This window comes from Silurus aristotelis (genome assembly GCF_946808225.1).
Source record: "Silurus aristotelis genome assembly, chromosome: 1".
NCBI classification, from domain to species: domain Eukaryota; kingdom Metazoa; phylum Chordata; class Actinopteri; order Siluriformes; family Siluridae; genus Silurus; species Silurus aristotelis.
Genome location: NC_139574.1, coordinates 35,648,496 through 35,661,341, shown reverse-complemented (window position 1 = coordinate 35,661,341; position 12,846 = coordinate 35,648,496). Strand labels below are relative to the sequence as shown.

The 12,846-nt window shown below is 38.4% G+C and overlaps 1 protein-coding gene across 1 annotated transcript; it reads left to right on the top strand.

Moving 5' to 3' along the window:
* The first annotated feature begins 3,544 nt into the window (after nucleotides 1-3,544).
* Nucleotides 3,545-11,984, top strand: LOC310724410 (serum paraoxonase/arylesterase 2-like). Its single transcript, XM_083538423.1, has 9 exons — nucleotides 3,545-3,762; nucleotides 6,007-6,077; nucleotides 7,672-7,727; nucleotides 9,354-9,516; nucleotides 9,602-9,728; nucleotides 9,818-10,018; nucleotides 10,091-10,172; nucleotides 10,274-10,402; nucleotides 10,865-11,984. Exons 1-9 carry the CDS (start codon nucleotides 3,686-3,688, stop codon nucleotides 11,024-11,026), a joined length of 1,068 nt encoding a protein of 355 aa, XP_083394549.1. The 5' UTR covers nucleotides 3,545-3,685; the 3' UTR covers nucleotides 11,027-11,984.
* The last annotated feature ends 862 nt before the right edge of the window (nucleotides 11,985-12,846 follow it).

Genomic DNA, 12,846 nt, shown 5'->3' with positions numbered 1-12,846 from the left:
CTCTAACCTAAACATACACTCCTGAAGCAGTGCAACTGAGAGAAAAGCTATAAAATTAAGATACTTGACTACTAGGAATTAATTTCATGGATATTAATGAAAAAATTCAAATATAACACTGCGATTCTTAGTGTTTAGGCCAGCAGAGAAGGCCTTGCTGGCTCTGATTGACCTTCACTGCAACTATAAGCAAAGAATATACTATCATGGCTAAAACATCAAGTTTAGCCAGAATAGTTCGTGATCTGGAATGAGCCAAATAAATCGTCTCTGGCAATTGCACCTATCCATCTTTCAATTACATGAGTAACTTGATCACTAATTGTCTGAGATTTTGCAATCTGTTCTGGAAAAAAAACCTGGACTAGTCATCCAGCAACCTCTTTCTTACTACAAGCACTTACCACCTACATTTATGAAATTTGGCAGATGCCCTTATCAGACATCAAACATCTTAACCACTAAGCTACCACTTATCTAGCAGGGATAGTTTCCCAGTTCGACCAGTTCACCCAGTGTTTGGGCATCTATCAATTATTCAAACAAAGCTGATTAGAGTTTGGGTACGGGAATTTACCAACTATATGAGTAACAGTTCAGTGGTGTCCTATTAGAATCTATCCACCTCTTGATACCATGATCATGATGCCACAGAAACCATCAATATTATGAGCGCTGAATCACAGACAGGTATCTCATGCAGTGAGAATAAATGTCATTACTAAAAAAAGTTATTACCAGCTATTAAATCCACATGAATATATTTGAGCTTGTGCACTTATACAGATGCAGTTTGACCATCCAATCAAATTACGTGAAAACACCACAGTGATTGGACGCCTTCTAGAGGGCCTCAGTTTAGGCCAGATAGAAGGCCCTTGGTGGTGTTATGGTCCACCACTGAAATGTACAGATGTTGCACCCTTAGCAGGAGTAACAGCTTTACACCCTCTTGGCAGACCAACAGTTTCTTCAAACATTCAGCTGAAATACTTTGCCATGACTTTTGTAAAAACTACCAAAGGGGTTCTTTGCTAGTTAGATTTCTTTTTGACTTTGCGATACAGTTCATCCCAGAGCAGTTCAATGGGATTTAAGTTTAGTGACTGGGTTGGCCATTTCATGATAGAAAACACTCAGCCAGCTGTTTGCTCTCTAAGTTACAGAGTTTGGACGTATGCTTCAGGTCACTGTTCAGTTGAATGGTGAAGTTGCTTCTAATTAGCCGCAGTTTCAATTGAATGGTGTTGAAGTATAGAATGGTAGTCGTGTTGGTTCAGTGTTGGTTATCACCTGAAATCTCCAAAATTCCTTGCTCCGAAACCCCAAACCATTAAAGTTCCACCTCCATGTTTGACTGTAGATCTTCTTTTCTGTTCTTTGTCTTATATAAGTTCTGTTACAGCTCTGTGTAGACTCATCTCTCCACAGAACTTTCCTCCAGTCATTTAATGTCCAATTCTTATATTTTTTTATCTACATTGTTGAACATGTATGTGTCTTTTTAAAAAATGATTAAAGCCTAGGTGTTTCCAAACTTTTGACAGGCACTGTACATATCAGGAAACCAGCTTTTCAGGGATATAAGACATTATGGTGTGCAGGTGGGGCTTCTTCAGAAATGCTAACTTTCAGATGACGCAATAGTCAATAATAAATAATAATTGAATGAATTAGAATTTGAATGGAAATATCACATATTTCTGTTTCCATCTGCCATAATTATTACTACACTTGAAGTGAAGCGAAAGAATCTAGCAAAAGTTGATGTTTCTACGTGCGTCTATGTCCTATATGTGATGATTTCATATTTAACAGTATCTTAACACTCTTAACATTTTACAGGAATCTTAACACTCTTAAGCCATAACTCTGTAGAGGTGGTTAAAAAAAATCACTGGCAAAACTGGAGCACACAGGACACAGAGCTTGCTTGATAGAAGAGGAGCTATTTCTGCTCTCCACCACTTCAGTTCCATGGGGAGAAATAAATCTATTTTTTTCCACATTGTCACATGTCCTGCTCTCACATGTGCAATTTTTAACCTATTTTCAGATCTTTTCAATATTGGTGAGTGTATGTATGGCTTGCATTGTGATAGATATGTAGAATAACGGCTTTTTCAGCTACTTTCATCCATTTTGTAATGTACTGACAAGAAGGCAGACCAAAAGATCGGATCGGATCAGATTAATTAAAAGATAGATAGATAGATAGATAGATAGATAGATAGATAGATAGATAGATAGATAGATAGATAGATAGATAGATAGATGGATAGATAGATAGATAGATAGATAGATAGATAGATAGATAGATAGATAGATAGATAGATAGATAGATTGATTGATTGATTGATCGATCTCATTACAGCAGCTCATTACACTGCTTCACCAGCAGACATGTTACAGAAGACAGTACACCTGGAATGACCAGTATGGTAAGGTATTTTTGCCCAGATAGAAATACCACCTTCAACTACAGTGAGATCTCGACTCCAGAGCTTGAAGGGTGCAGAATCATACAACCACACTATTCCTTTGTGTGGAAATGTAAATGAATCATCCTAAACTAAGGGATATCAACTTCCCAGTCAATGGCAATCAAATGTACTATGCCATATTAAAGGGGTGGGACCTTTTTGACACTTTTAAAAACACTTGGATCTCATGATAAACAAGTCCAAAGTTTCAAAAAATGATTTTTAATTGCAAAAACAATACACTCAGGTTTGTATAAGTTTTGGAAAGGTCAAATTTCTTTCAATATGGCTCTTCATGACGTCATGAATTCCTTGTGTGGGTACTTCTCTTGGAAGAGCGTGCACACAGCAACCAGAGTGAGAGCAAGACACACCCATCACCGTGCTTAATTCGGTTACTGAATTTGTGGACAGTGCTGCACTTGCATGGGAAGAATGTGTCCAAAGAAGTGTGTTTTTGGATGTGACTGAAGGAGAACCTTGTTCACTACTTATATTATAGACTCATCCTGCTGTAGTCATAGTTGCTTCTGTTGTTCTTGATGTTCAATTCCAGACTTGGGATCTGATTTTGGATCAAATATGTATGGATGGATCTGATTTGTAGTCGAACCCACTCAGATGTTCCCATGTGACCTTTCCACAGTCTTCCACAGGGTCAATCTAAGTTAGGGAATCGGTTATTTTCCGAACGAGTCTATAGGTGAGTCGAGTGACTCGATTCCCCAGAAAATGCTGCCATTTGGCGCTATACTACATTTACATTTACCTTAATATTACATCCGAATTGAAATAATAAATCAGAAATAATGTTTTTAAATGCCTAAAAAAAAAACGAAGGAGCGAAAACATTTCTGTTGTGTGCTAAAAATCTAATTAAACAGCGCCATCTGTCGGTAACTCGACAACACTTTTTATTTATTAAATAAGCATAAATATTATCTGTGAATTAGAATATGGCTAATTATGTCTAATTATGTCTAATTACTTGTTTGGAGTTTATAAAATATGGTATAAAACGAAATTAAACCAAATCTTTTTTTAATACCATGTAGTATATGCAGCGCTCCGGTTGGTGAATCGATACATCGGTTAGTTCAGAAGATTCGGATCAGTTTCCCAAGCCGTCTTTAAGGGTGGCGTCATTTACGGAAGGAGCAACGTGAACTTTCCAGGCTGTAAAAAAAATAAAATAATAAAGCATGGGGAAGTTACTGATCGTGTCGGTTTTGATTGCAGCTCTGGCGGTACTGATTGGCGAGAGGTTTTCTACGTTGAGGTTGGTTCATTTTGATATGGACGCAAAATCTTTTTTGTTTTATTGTTTTTATTTATTGTTCCTCGTGCTCACGTTACTCTGATTGCATGAACTAACAACAATGTCGTAATGAATAGTTCAGTATACACACTTCCTGAGCTTATAAAGTGTCTGTGATCTGTATTTTGTTAGTAGACTGTGTGATCAGGGTGGGTTTATAGTCCACTGCTGGACTGGAATGTAGCTGACAGGTCAAAGCCATTTATTTTGTAAACTGTCATTGCTGTCATGCTGTGTTGGGCTTCCGACAGTTATATAATCATGCTGGCTTTTTTAAAAACCTGAGAAAAATCTGATTTGGGTTACAATGTCTCTAAAACTTTCATGCAGTTTTTACTCGAGTTGTTTTTCGAACTCAATTGATCTCGAGTCTGAATCACTGCCCAGAATATTCATGGAGCTCAGACACTCCTGTGCATGGCTCACACTTCTCTTCTCTTTCACTCATTCTCTCCTAATTCTCACCCTCTTTTCTCATTCTCCTCTTATTCTCACCCTCTTCTTTTATTCTCACCCTCTTCTTTTATTCTCACCCTCTTCTCTCATTCTCACCCTCTTCTCTCATTCTCACCCTCTTCTCTCATTCTCACCCTCTTCTCTCATTCTCCTCTTATTCTCACACTCTTCTCTCATTCTCCTCCTCATTGTCATCCTCTTCTCTCATTGTCATCTTTTTCTTTCATTCCCCTCCTCCTATTTCTCACCCTCTTCTCTCATTCTCACCCTCTTCTCTCATCCTCTTCTCTCATTCTCATTCCCCTCTCACTTTCACCCTCTTTCCTCAATCTTACCCTCTGCTCTTTCTCTCCCCACTGTCATGCACTCCTCCTCACCCTCTTCTCTCACTCTTGCCCTCTTCTTTCAATTTCCCCTTTCTCTCTCCACCTCTTTCACTCTCACAATCACTCTTTTCTCTCACTCTTTCACTCTTGCCCCATCACTCTAATTATTTTTCCTCCTTCTACTTCTGCTTTTCCATCTCTTTTTTAAAGAAGCCAACTTCAAAGTTGGTCAGTCAAGTCAAGAGGCTTTTATTGTCATTTCTACTATACACAGTGGTACACAGTACACAGTAAAAACGAGACAACGTTTCTCCAGAACCCTGGTGCTACACTAAACAACAACAACAAACAAAACAACATAGAGCTACAACACAAGTTACATAAAGTGCATCGAGTGCAACCTAGTGCAAACAGTGCAGACAGACAGTTCAGACAGACGACACAAGACAAGACACAAAACCCAATATATATGTATACTTGATTATACAGTACTGTACAAGAAGACTGTAGAAACTATACAAACTAAAAACTATACCCCAGAAGTGAGTATAAACAGAACAATGTAGTGCAAAAATACAGCAGCAGTCAAAGGTGCAAAAAACAGCATGTAAACAGTATAATACAGTGATAAATGATAAATGTGCAAAAAACAGCAGTTAAGAGTGTGGTACAGTTGAGAATAATAAATAATAAATAAATGAATGGTGGTGGAATGGATTGAGATCAGTGATGAGTGTGTGTTAAGTGTTAAGTCCAGGAAAAATTTTACAGTTCGTTACACACATTTGAATGAGTGTGTGTGTGTGTGTGTGTGTGTGTGTGTGTGTGTGTGTGTGAGAGAGAGTTCTGTTTCATTTCTGTGTATTGAGAAGCCTGATGGCTTGAGGAAAGAAACTGTTGCACAGTCTGGATGTGGCGGCCCGAATGCTTCGAAACTGTTTTCCTGATGGCAGGAGGGTAAAAAGTGTGTGTGACCAGGTGTGTGTGATCGTCCACAATGCTGTGTGCTTTGCGGATGCGGCGTGTAGTGTAAATGTCCATGATAGAGGGGAGAGAGACTCCGATTATCTTCTCAGCTGTCCTCACTATCCTCTGTAGGGTCTTGCGGTCCGAGACGGTGCAGTTCCCAAACCAGGCAGTGATGCAGCTGCTCAGGATGCTCTCAATGGTCCCTCTGTAGAACATGGACAGGATGGGGGGAGGGAGGTGGGTTTTCCTCAGCCTTCTCAGAAAGTAGAGACGCTGCTGGGCTTTCTTGGTGATTGAGCTGGTGTTAAGTGACCAGGTGAGCTTGTCTGCCAGATGAACACCAAGGAATTTGGTGCTCTTGACGATCTCCACTGAGGATCCATCAATAATCATCATGAATGTACCTTTTCTAGTTGTCATTGTAATCCCTGCCTTCACTGTTTGTTTCTTGCAGAAACAGAACTTTGGCTTTCAGAGAACTCACCCAGAATCACCTCCCTAACTGTGAACTGATAAAAGGAATAGGTGAGTGTATCTTTAGATCATATTTACAGTACTGAAGTGAGCCAGACCCAGAAGGTGGATCGAATGTGGTTTTCATCAGGAAAAAAAAGGATTGAATCAAATCAAATGCATGTGATTTCAAAATAAGGGCTTTCAAACAGTGCTTTCTGTTCTCTCGTTCTTAACCCTGCTTTTAACTCAGAATAGAGGAATCTTTCGCACCACTTTTTCTCTTTGATTATGAAACACTGCTCTGAAGCTTCACTATTGTCCAGTTCGCATTAAAGTGTACAGTGTGAAGCGATATGATTATCATCATTAAGGTTATCATGTTTCTGTGAATGTCTTCTTATAGATTATTCATATTAAAATGGGAATTGAAAATCAGTCTGTGTTTCTGTCATAGAGCATTCTGACCAATCAGAAGCAAGCATTCAACACCAAATATATAGTTTAGAACTAAGGTGTTCACCTACTTATTATTTGACCTGCCAAAAAAAAAGTTTAGTTAGTGAATTTTATTTATTTTTTGGTTAATGCCAGACATAAACATAAAACAAAATATCATGGTCAGACTTTATAAGTACAGCAATTTGACTATTTCAGAAAAAATTCAATCAACTCAACCAAAAAATTTTCCATCACCATATGCACAAAGTTTGGTAAGAAAGGAAAATGAAAATAAAATGATATATTTTATCTTTTTCTTTCAGCTTCTCCCATTAGGGGTAGATAATCCGTCTCCATACCCCCCTGTCCTCTAAATCTGCCTCTTTCACACCACCTACCTGCATGTCTTCCTTCACCACATCCATAAACCTCCTCCTTGGTCTTCCTCTTTTCCTCCTTCCTGGTGGCTCCATCCTCAGCATTCTCCTACAGATATACCCCATGTCCCTCCTCTGCACATGTCCAAACCATCTCAATCTCACCTCCCTCACCGTGTCTCCAAAACGTCCTACGTGCGCCGTCCCTTTAATAAAGTCATTTCTAATCCTGTCCACTGCGTCACTCCCAACGAAAACCTTAACATCTTCAGCTCTGCTACCTCCAGCTCCACCTCCTGTCTTTTACTCAATGCCACTGTCTCTAAATCATACAACATCGCAGGTCTCACCACAGTCCTATAAACTTTCCTTTTCACTCTCGCAGATACTCTTCTATCACAAATCACTCCTGCTATCACTCTTCTCCACATATTTGATTTGGCACATTTTGCTGGATGCCCTTCCTAACATAACCCATATATCCAGGTTTAAAATTTAAATTCATTAAATACGTTATCTATTATTTGGGCTGCTCACGTTACGGGTTAGCGTGATGGCAAGACAACACAGACGCTTACGAAATGGTGGAGAATACAGGGTCAACCAGCAGCAGGAAAAAGTGTGTGTCCCAAGTTATCCAATGCATGAGAGCATTTTATTAAAATAATCGTTAGTTGCAGCCTTAAATAAAACTTCGGCATATCAACAATTAGACAAAATCCAAAATAATTCATACACTGATTTCCATTTGTACAGCTGTTATAAAAAAAAATGAAGGCCTGATTTAGATTTTGCGAATACAAAAGTGTTGTGTCAGAAATGTGTAATCGTTACGTTTCTGTGTGCAGAGATCGGAGCTGAGGACATCACCATACTGGAACATGGACTGGCCTTTATTAGCTCTGTATGTTCCCCAATTTTACTCACAATATATCGTTTTGATAACATGACTACTAAAAAGATAACTGTGGTAAATATATAACATATGTAAAGGATAATCTACAGCTAGAGGTGCACAATTCAGAAGGTGAATAACCGTAATGTCATTGTGGGCCGCTTTAAAATGGTGTCTCTCGCACACACTGCCGTGGATTATCCCTCTTATACCAATGGTCAGTTGCTAGCACTGACAAAATATAGATATTAATGTTTGCAGGACAAAACTGATTGAATGGATAAAAATAGGTAAATTTTTGTGAGTTATTTAATATGCAAAACCAGAATTGTGAAGATAAGCAAAATAATCACATTGACTTAAAAATTAACTGCATCTGTGCCTTGTCTTTAATAATAATGAAGCTGTTGGTGTTAACTGCTTTTTTTTTATTTATTTTTTGTCATAGTTCTCCTTTTCACTTACTATCTTCCTTCCATTTAGCTCAGTAATGACATCAGGCCATTACAGGAAATGTTTGTCTTTCTGTATGCTAATGTGACTGTTACTATGGTTACACTTTTGTACGAGGCGGCTCATTTAACTAACTGACTTTTAAACTGTTTAAACTATTAAACTGACTGGCCAATCAGAATGGCCCATTATGTCACATCGTGGTGTACACAGTCTGTTTTAAGTGTTTTGAGACGAGGGCATCTTCCTTTTGTTAATATGCAACAATCAAGTCAAAAACACATGAATTAGACACTGAATGACTGGAAGAAAGTTCTGTGGACAGATGAGTCGACACTGAGCTCTAACAGAAGAACTTATATAAGATGGAGGTGGAAGCATAATAGTTCAGGGTTGTTTTGGAGCAGGGAAGGTTGAAGACTTATTTCAGGAGAAGGAAACCAACATGGCTACCATTCCATACTTCAACACCATGCAGTTCCATCTGGACTGTGGCTAATTTCAACCAACTTCACCAAACAACAAGACAATGACTTGAAGTATACCTCCAAGTATCCAAAGTGTTATTTATAGAGCAAACAGGCAGTTAAAGTGTTATCTATTCTGCCTAATCACTTAAATCCTGTTTAACTGTTCTTGGAAGAACTGGATCACAAAATCGGACAGAAATCTCCAACTAGTAAAGGACATCTTTGCCAAGTTTTTCCAGAGGAATGGCAAAGTATTTCAGCTGTAGGATTGGAGAAACCAACTGTCCAGATGCCAAGACTGTGTAAAGCTGTTATTTCTGCTTAAGAGTATATATATATATATATATGTATATATATATATATATATATGTGTGTATATTATCTCAAAGAAAAGTTCAGCAACCATTTCATCATGTTAATGTTTTTGTCTGCTTGACAGGACCTTACAAATTTGTGTATCTTGTATTAGAGCAGTTAAAATTTGGTGTGTTGAGTACAATTCTCTCATACTGCCCACTGGATGTTCAACATGGCACCTCATGGCCAAGAATTTTGAGGATTTGAGAATTAGAATTGTTGCTCTAGACGAAGATGGCTAAGGCTATAAGAAGATCAGTATCACCCTGAAACTGAGTGACAGTACAGTGGTCATAATGTTTATTTATTCATGCATTTTAATTAGTTATAATATATTTCAATTCAACAACCACAGGGTTTGAAGTACCCAGGTATGCCTCGCTATTCAGACGAGCCTGGAAAGATCTACACGCTACATCTGCCGTCCGGAGACGATCCTACAGAGCTCCAGATCAAGGGGGACTTTGACACAGCTTCTTTTGCCCCACATGGAATCAGCGTTTACATAAATGAAGGAGGTAAAGAAATGCAACCATATTCATTTTAGATTTCCTTAACAATGTGTGCGGTATTAAAATCAGGAGTGATGACTTTTTGTTGCAGATGGCTCTGTGTATTTATTTGTGGTAAATCATCCGCACGAAAACAGCCAGGTCGAAATATTTCAGTATGTCGAAGAGGAAAACGCTCTGTTGCACCAGAAAACGATTAAGCACGAGTTGCTGCACAAGTACGTCCGTCCTAAACTCGTATCTTTTCAACACTCGCTATATTTCAATCTCTCATTCGGTCTTCTTTTGTGAAATCGCGTCGGCATAGTGTGAATGACATCGTAGCCGTGGGAGTGGAGAACTTCTACGCTACCAATGATCACTACTTCACCAATGACCACTTGAAGCTGCTGGAAATGCTGCTGTCTCTGCACTGGTGTGATGTGGTGTATTACAGTCCTGAAGCAGTTCGTGTAGTCGTGGGAGGACTTTTAAATGCCAACGGCATCAACATCTCCCCCGATAAAAAGTACGTCTCTGAGAAATGTTTAAAAAAAGGTTTCCAACACACAGGTTTTAAAATGTCTTTCTTTTGGGCCAGGTATCTCTATGTGTCAGATTTAATGAGTCACAGAGTTATTGTGCTGAACATCCAGAAGGACAACTCACTATCCCGTGTTAAGGTATGCATTAGAGGTGATATACAACCCTGTTTGTTTTTAAATGTCTTATTGATTGTATAAAGGTTTTGTTGAGTGATATTGGTATCTTTCCTCTTGTACAGGAAGTAGCTGTAGGCTCCCTCTGTGACAACATCGAAGTGGAGAGTAAAACCGGAGACTTGTGGTTGGGTTGCCACCCAAATGGAATCAAATTTACCCTAAGTGATCCAAATGATCCACCTGGCTCAGAGGTGTGTGTGTGTGTGTGTGTGTGTGTGTGTGTGTGTGTGTGTGTGTGTGTGTGTGTGTGTGTGTGTGTGTGTGTGTGTGTGTGTGTGTGTGTGTGTGTGTGTGTGAGAACAGGCAGCAAAACCTATATATGCATTTTCACTTATTTATATGAATTCGTAAAAAAGTTCAAAGTGCATGTACACCACACCTTGTGCATTTTTGTGACACTTACTTAACTCCAGAAAGCTCAAAACTCAAAAATTATATATTTTAAATTGCATTAAATGGCATTGTGTTGCGATTGAATTAACACTAATTCAATTGCACTGCTTGGGGATAGGGGTGAATCGTATCGCGTCGGTAGCTGCTTCATATATATCTTTAATGTCTCGTATCAGTGGCTATGCTTTGGCCTCAGATAGGAGATGCACGTCAGTACTATACTGTATACACACAGTTTATGTTTTTTTTTTCTATTTCAGGTTATCCGTGTTCAGAACATCCTCTCTGACAAACCAGTGGTGACTCAAGTGTACTCTGATAATGGCAGCGTTCTCATCGGATCCTCAGTGGCTACTCCATACAAAGGGAAACTCCTTATAGGAACCATTTACCAAAAAGCCCTGGTATGTGACCTGGAGTAGAACATCCTTTTAACACCGCTTCACTAAAGTGCTTCTCGTTCAGATAGGTGACAACGAGCAATGAGATTATTTTTTATCTGTCTCTGGAATCAGTAGTTAAGTGATGGACACCTTTCTTTCCGAAAAAAAATTCCATCAATTGGTGTTTTGATGATTGTCGTGTTGGATGTTTAATAAGTTGCTCATGGGTTTGTCACACATTCGGTGTAATATATCAAATGTGTTATCAGGGGATTGGGTATATTTGTTCTCTTGTGAATTCTTCCAGATGTTTCCTAAAAGTTAAATAAAATGTAAATCGTTTGTCACGCCATCCATATAAACAGAAAGCGCTTTATATACAGGACATTATAGACTGTATACATAAATGCAAGTGGTGTTAAAGAGCAATTGGGGGAAAGAAATACTAGAATGAACAGCATTTTTTATTTAATTATTCTAATTCTGTTCAATGCAAGTTGAGGCTTCAGACCCAGAATACAATTGTTATACATTTATTAATTAAATAAAATGTTTTATGCTAAGAACAGTTCACTATATTTAATTTAATATATATAATATAGTGAACTGTCTTTAACATAAAACAGTTCAAGTATTACTAATTTATACTTGAACTGTTATACAAAGTATAACTAATTTCTGAGGATTGAGAGTATTACTATAAGACAAACATAAAATATGAAGCATAGCATTAATACAGTGACTGAAACTTGAGGAAGGCGGTTACACAGTTCCAGGTTCAGTTCAATTTCCATTCTTTAATTTTTTTTCTTCAATAATTGTTCTGAAATCATTTAAAGTTATGCAGATTGTAGCATCAAACTATTGTTTGTATTCACTTAGTTGTGTGTGTTTGGTTCTATAGCTGATACTGTGATTTATTTCTATACTGTGAACTCATGGTTGAGAGGTTATAATATGTTCCTTAATGTTATGTTCAAATAAACAGTCATGAGCATTTGCCTGTGTCTCTGGTGACATTGTTACTTCTTAGTTGCACAGCAACATCATCTATCATGGTTAGCCAGACACCCTCAAACTTTTGTGTCCAATGTGTAAGATATCTAAATAGAGCACACACTGGCAATTGCTTGGTTTAATTCTTGTAATATATCCATTCACCATTTTCTTGAAATTTAGTGCCATTAACGAGAATCTGATGTTAGACATCTGACCTGATTATTAAAATTTTTTAAATAATTGACTTCCATGAATGCTATTTTATCATACATGCACTCTATGGACAAAAGTTTATGGAAAACCGACCATAGAATTGCAAGCTCTTTTTAACATCCCGTTCAACATTAAGTGCTTTTATGACAACCTCCACTCTTCTGGGAAGATGTTTCCACTAGATTTTTAAGTGTGTTTGTGGAGATATGTGCTCATTCATCCACAAGTAAAGTCAGGTACTGGTGTAGGTAAGGTGAGAAGGCCTGGGGTGCAGTCAGCATTCACATTCATCCCAAAGGTGTCAAATAGAGCTGAAAATATTCAGCATGAAGTTATGGGAAAGAGTAGTGGAAGCCAGGCTGAGAGAAGAGGTGATCATCTGTGAGCAACTGTATGGTTTAATGCCGAGGAAGAGCACCACAGACGCATTATTTGCTTTAAGAATGTTGTTGAAGAAGTATAGAGAAGTTCAGAAGGAGTTGCATTGTGTGTTTGTGGATCTAGAGAAAGCATACTACAGGGTGCCGAGAGAGGAGTTGTGGTGTTGTATGAGGAAGTCTGGTGAGACAGTGTGACAGCTATGAAGTGTGCAGTAGGAACGACAGACTGGTGTAAGGTGGAGGTTGGACTGCATCAAGGATCGGCTC

Excerpts from the sequence above, each read along its gene's own strand:
- LOC310724410 (XM_083538423.1), top strand. The coding sequence starts at position 3,686 with ATGGGGAAGTTACTGATCGTGTCGGTTTTGATTGCAGCTCTGGCGGTA. Across the intron at positions 3,763-6,006 it reads GAGAGGTTTTCTACGTTGAG|AAACAGAACTTTGGCTTTCA; the intron begins GTTGGTTCATTT and ends TGTTTCTTGCAG. Across the intron at positions 10,173-10,273 it reads ACTCACTATCCCGTGTTAAG|GAAGTAGCTGTAGGCTCCCT; the intron begins GTATGCATTAGA and ends CCTCTTGTACAG.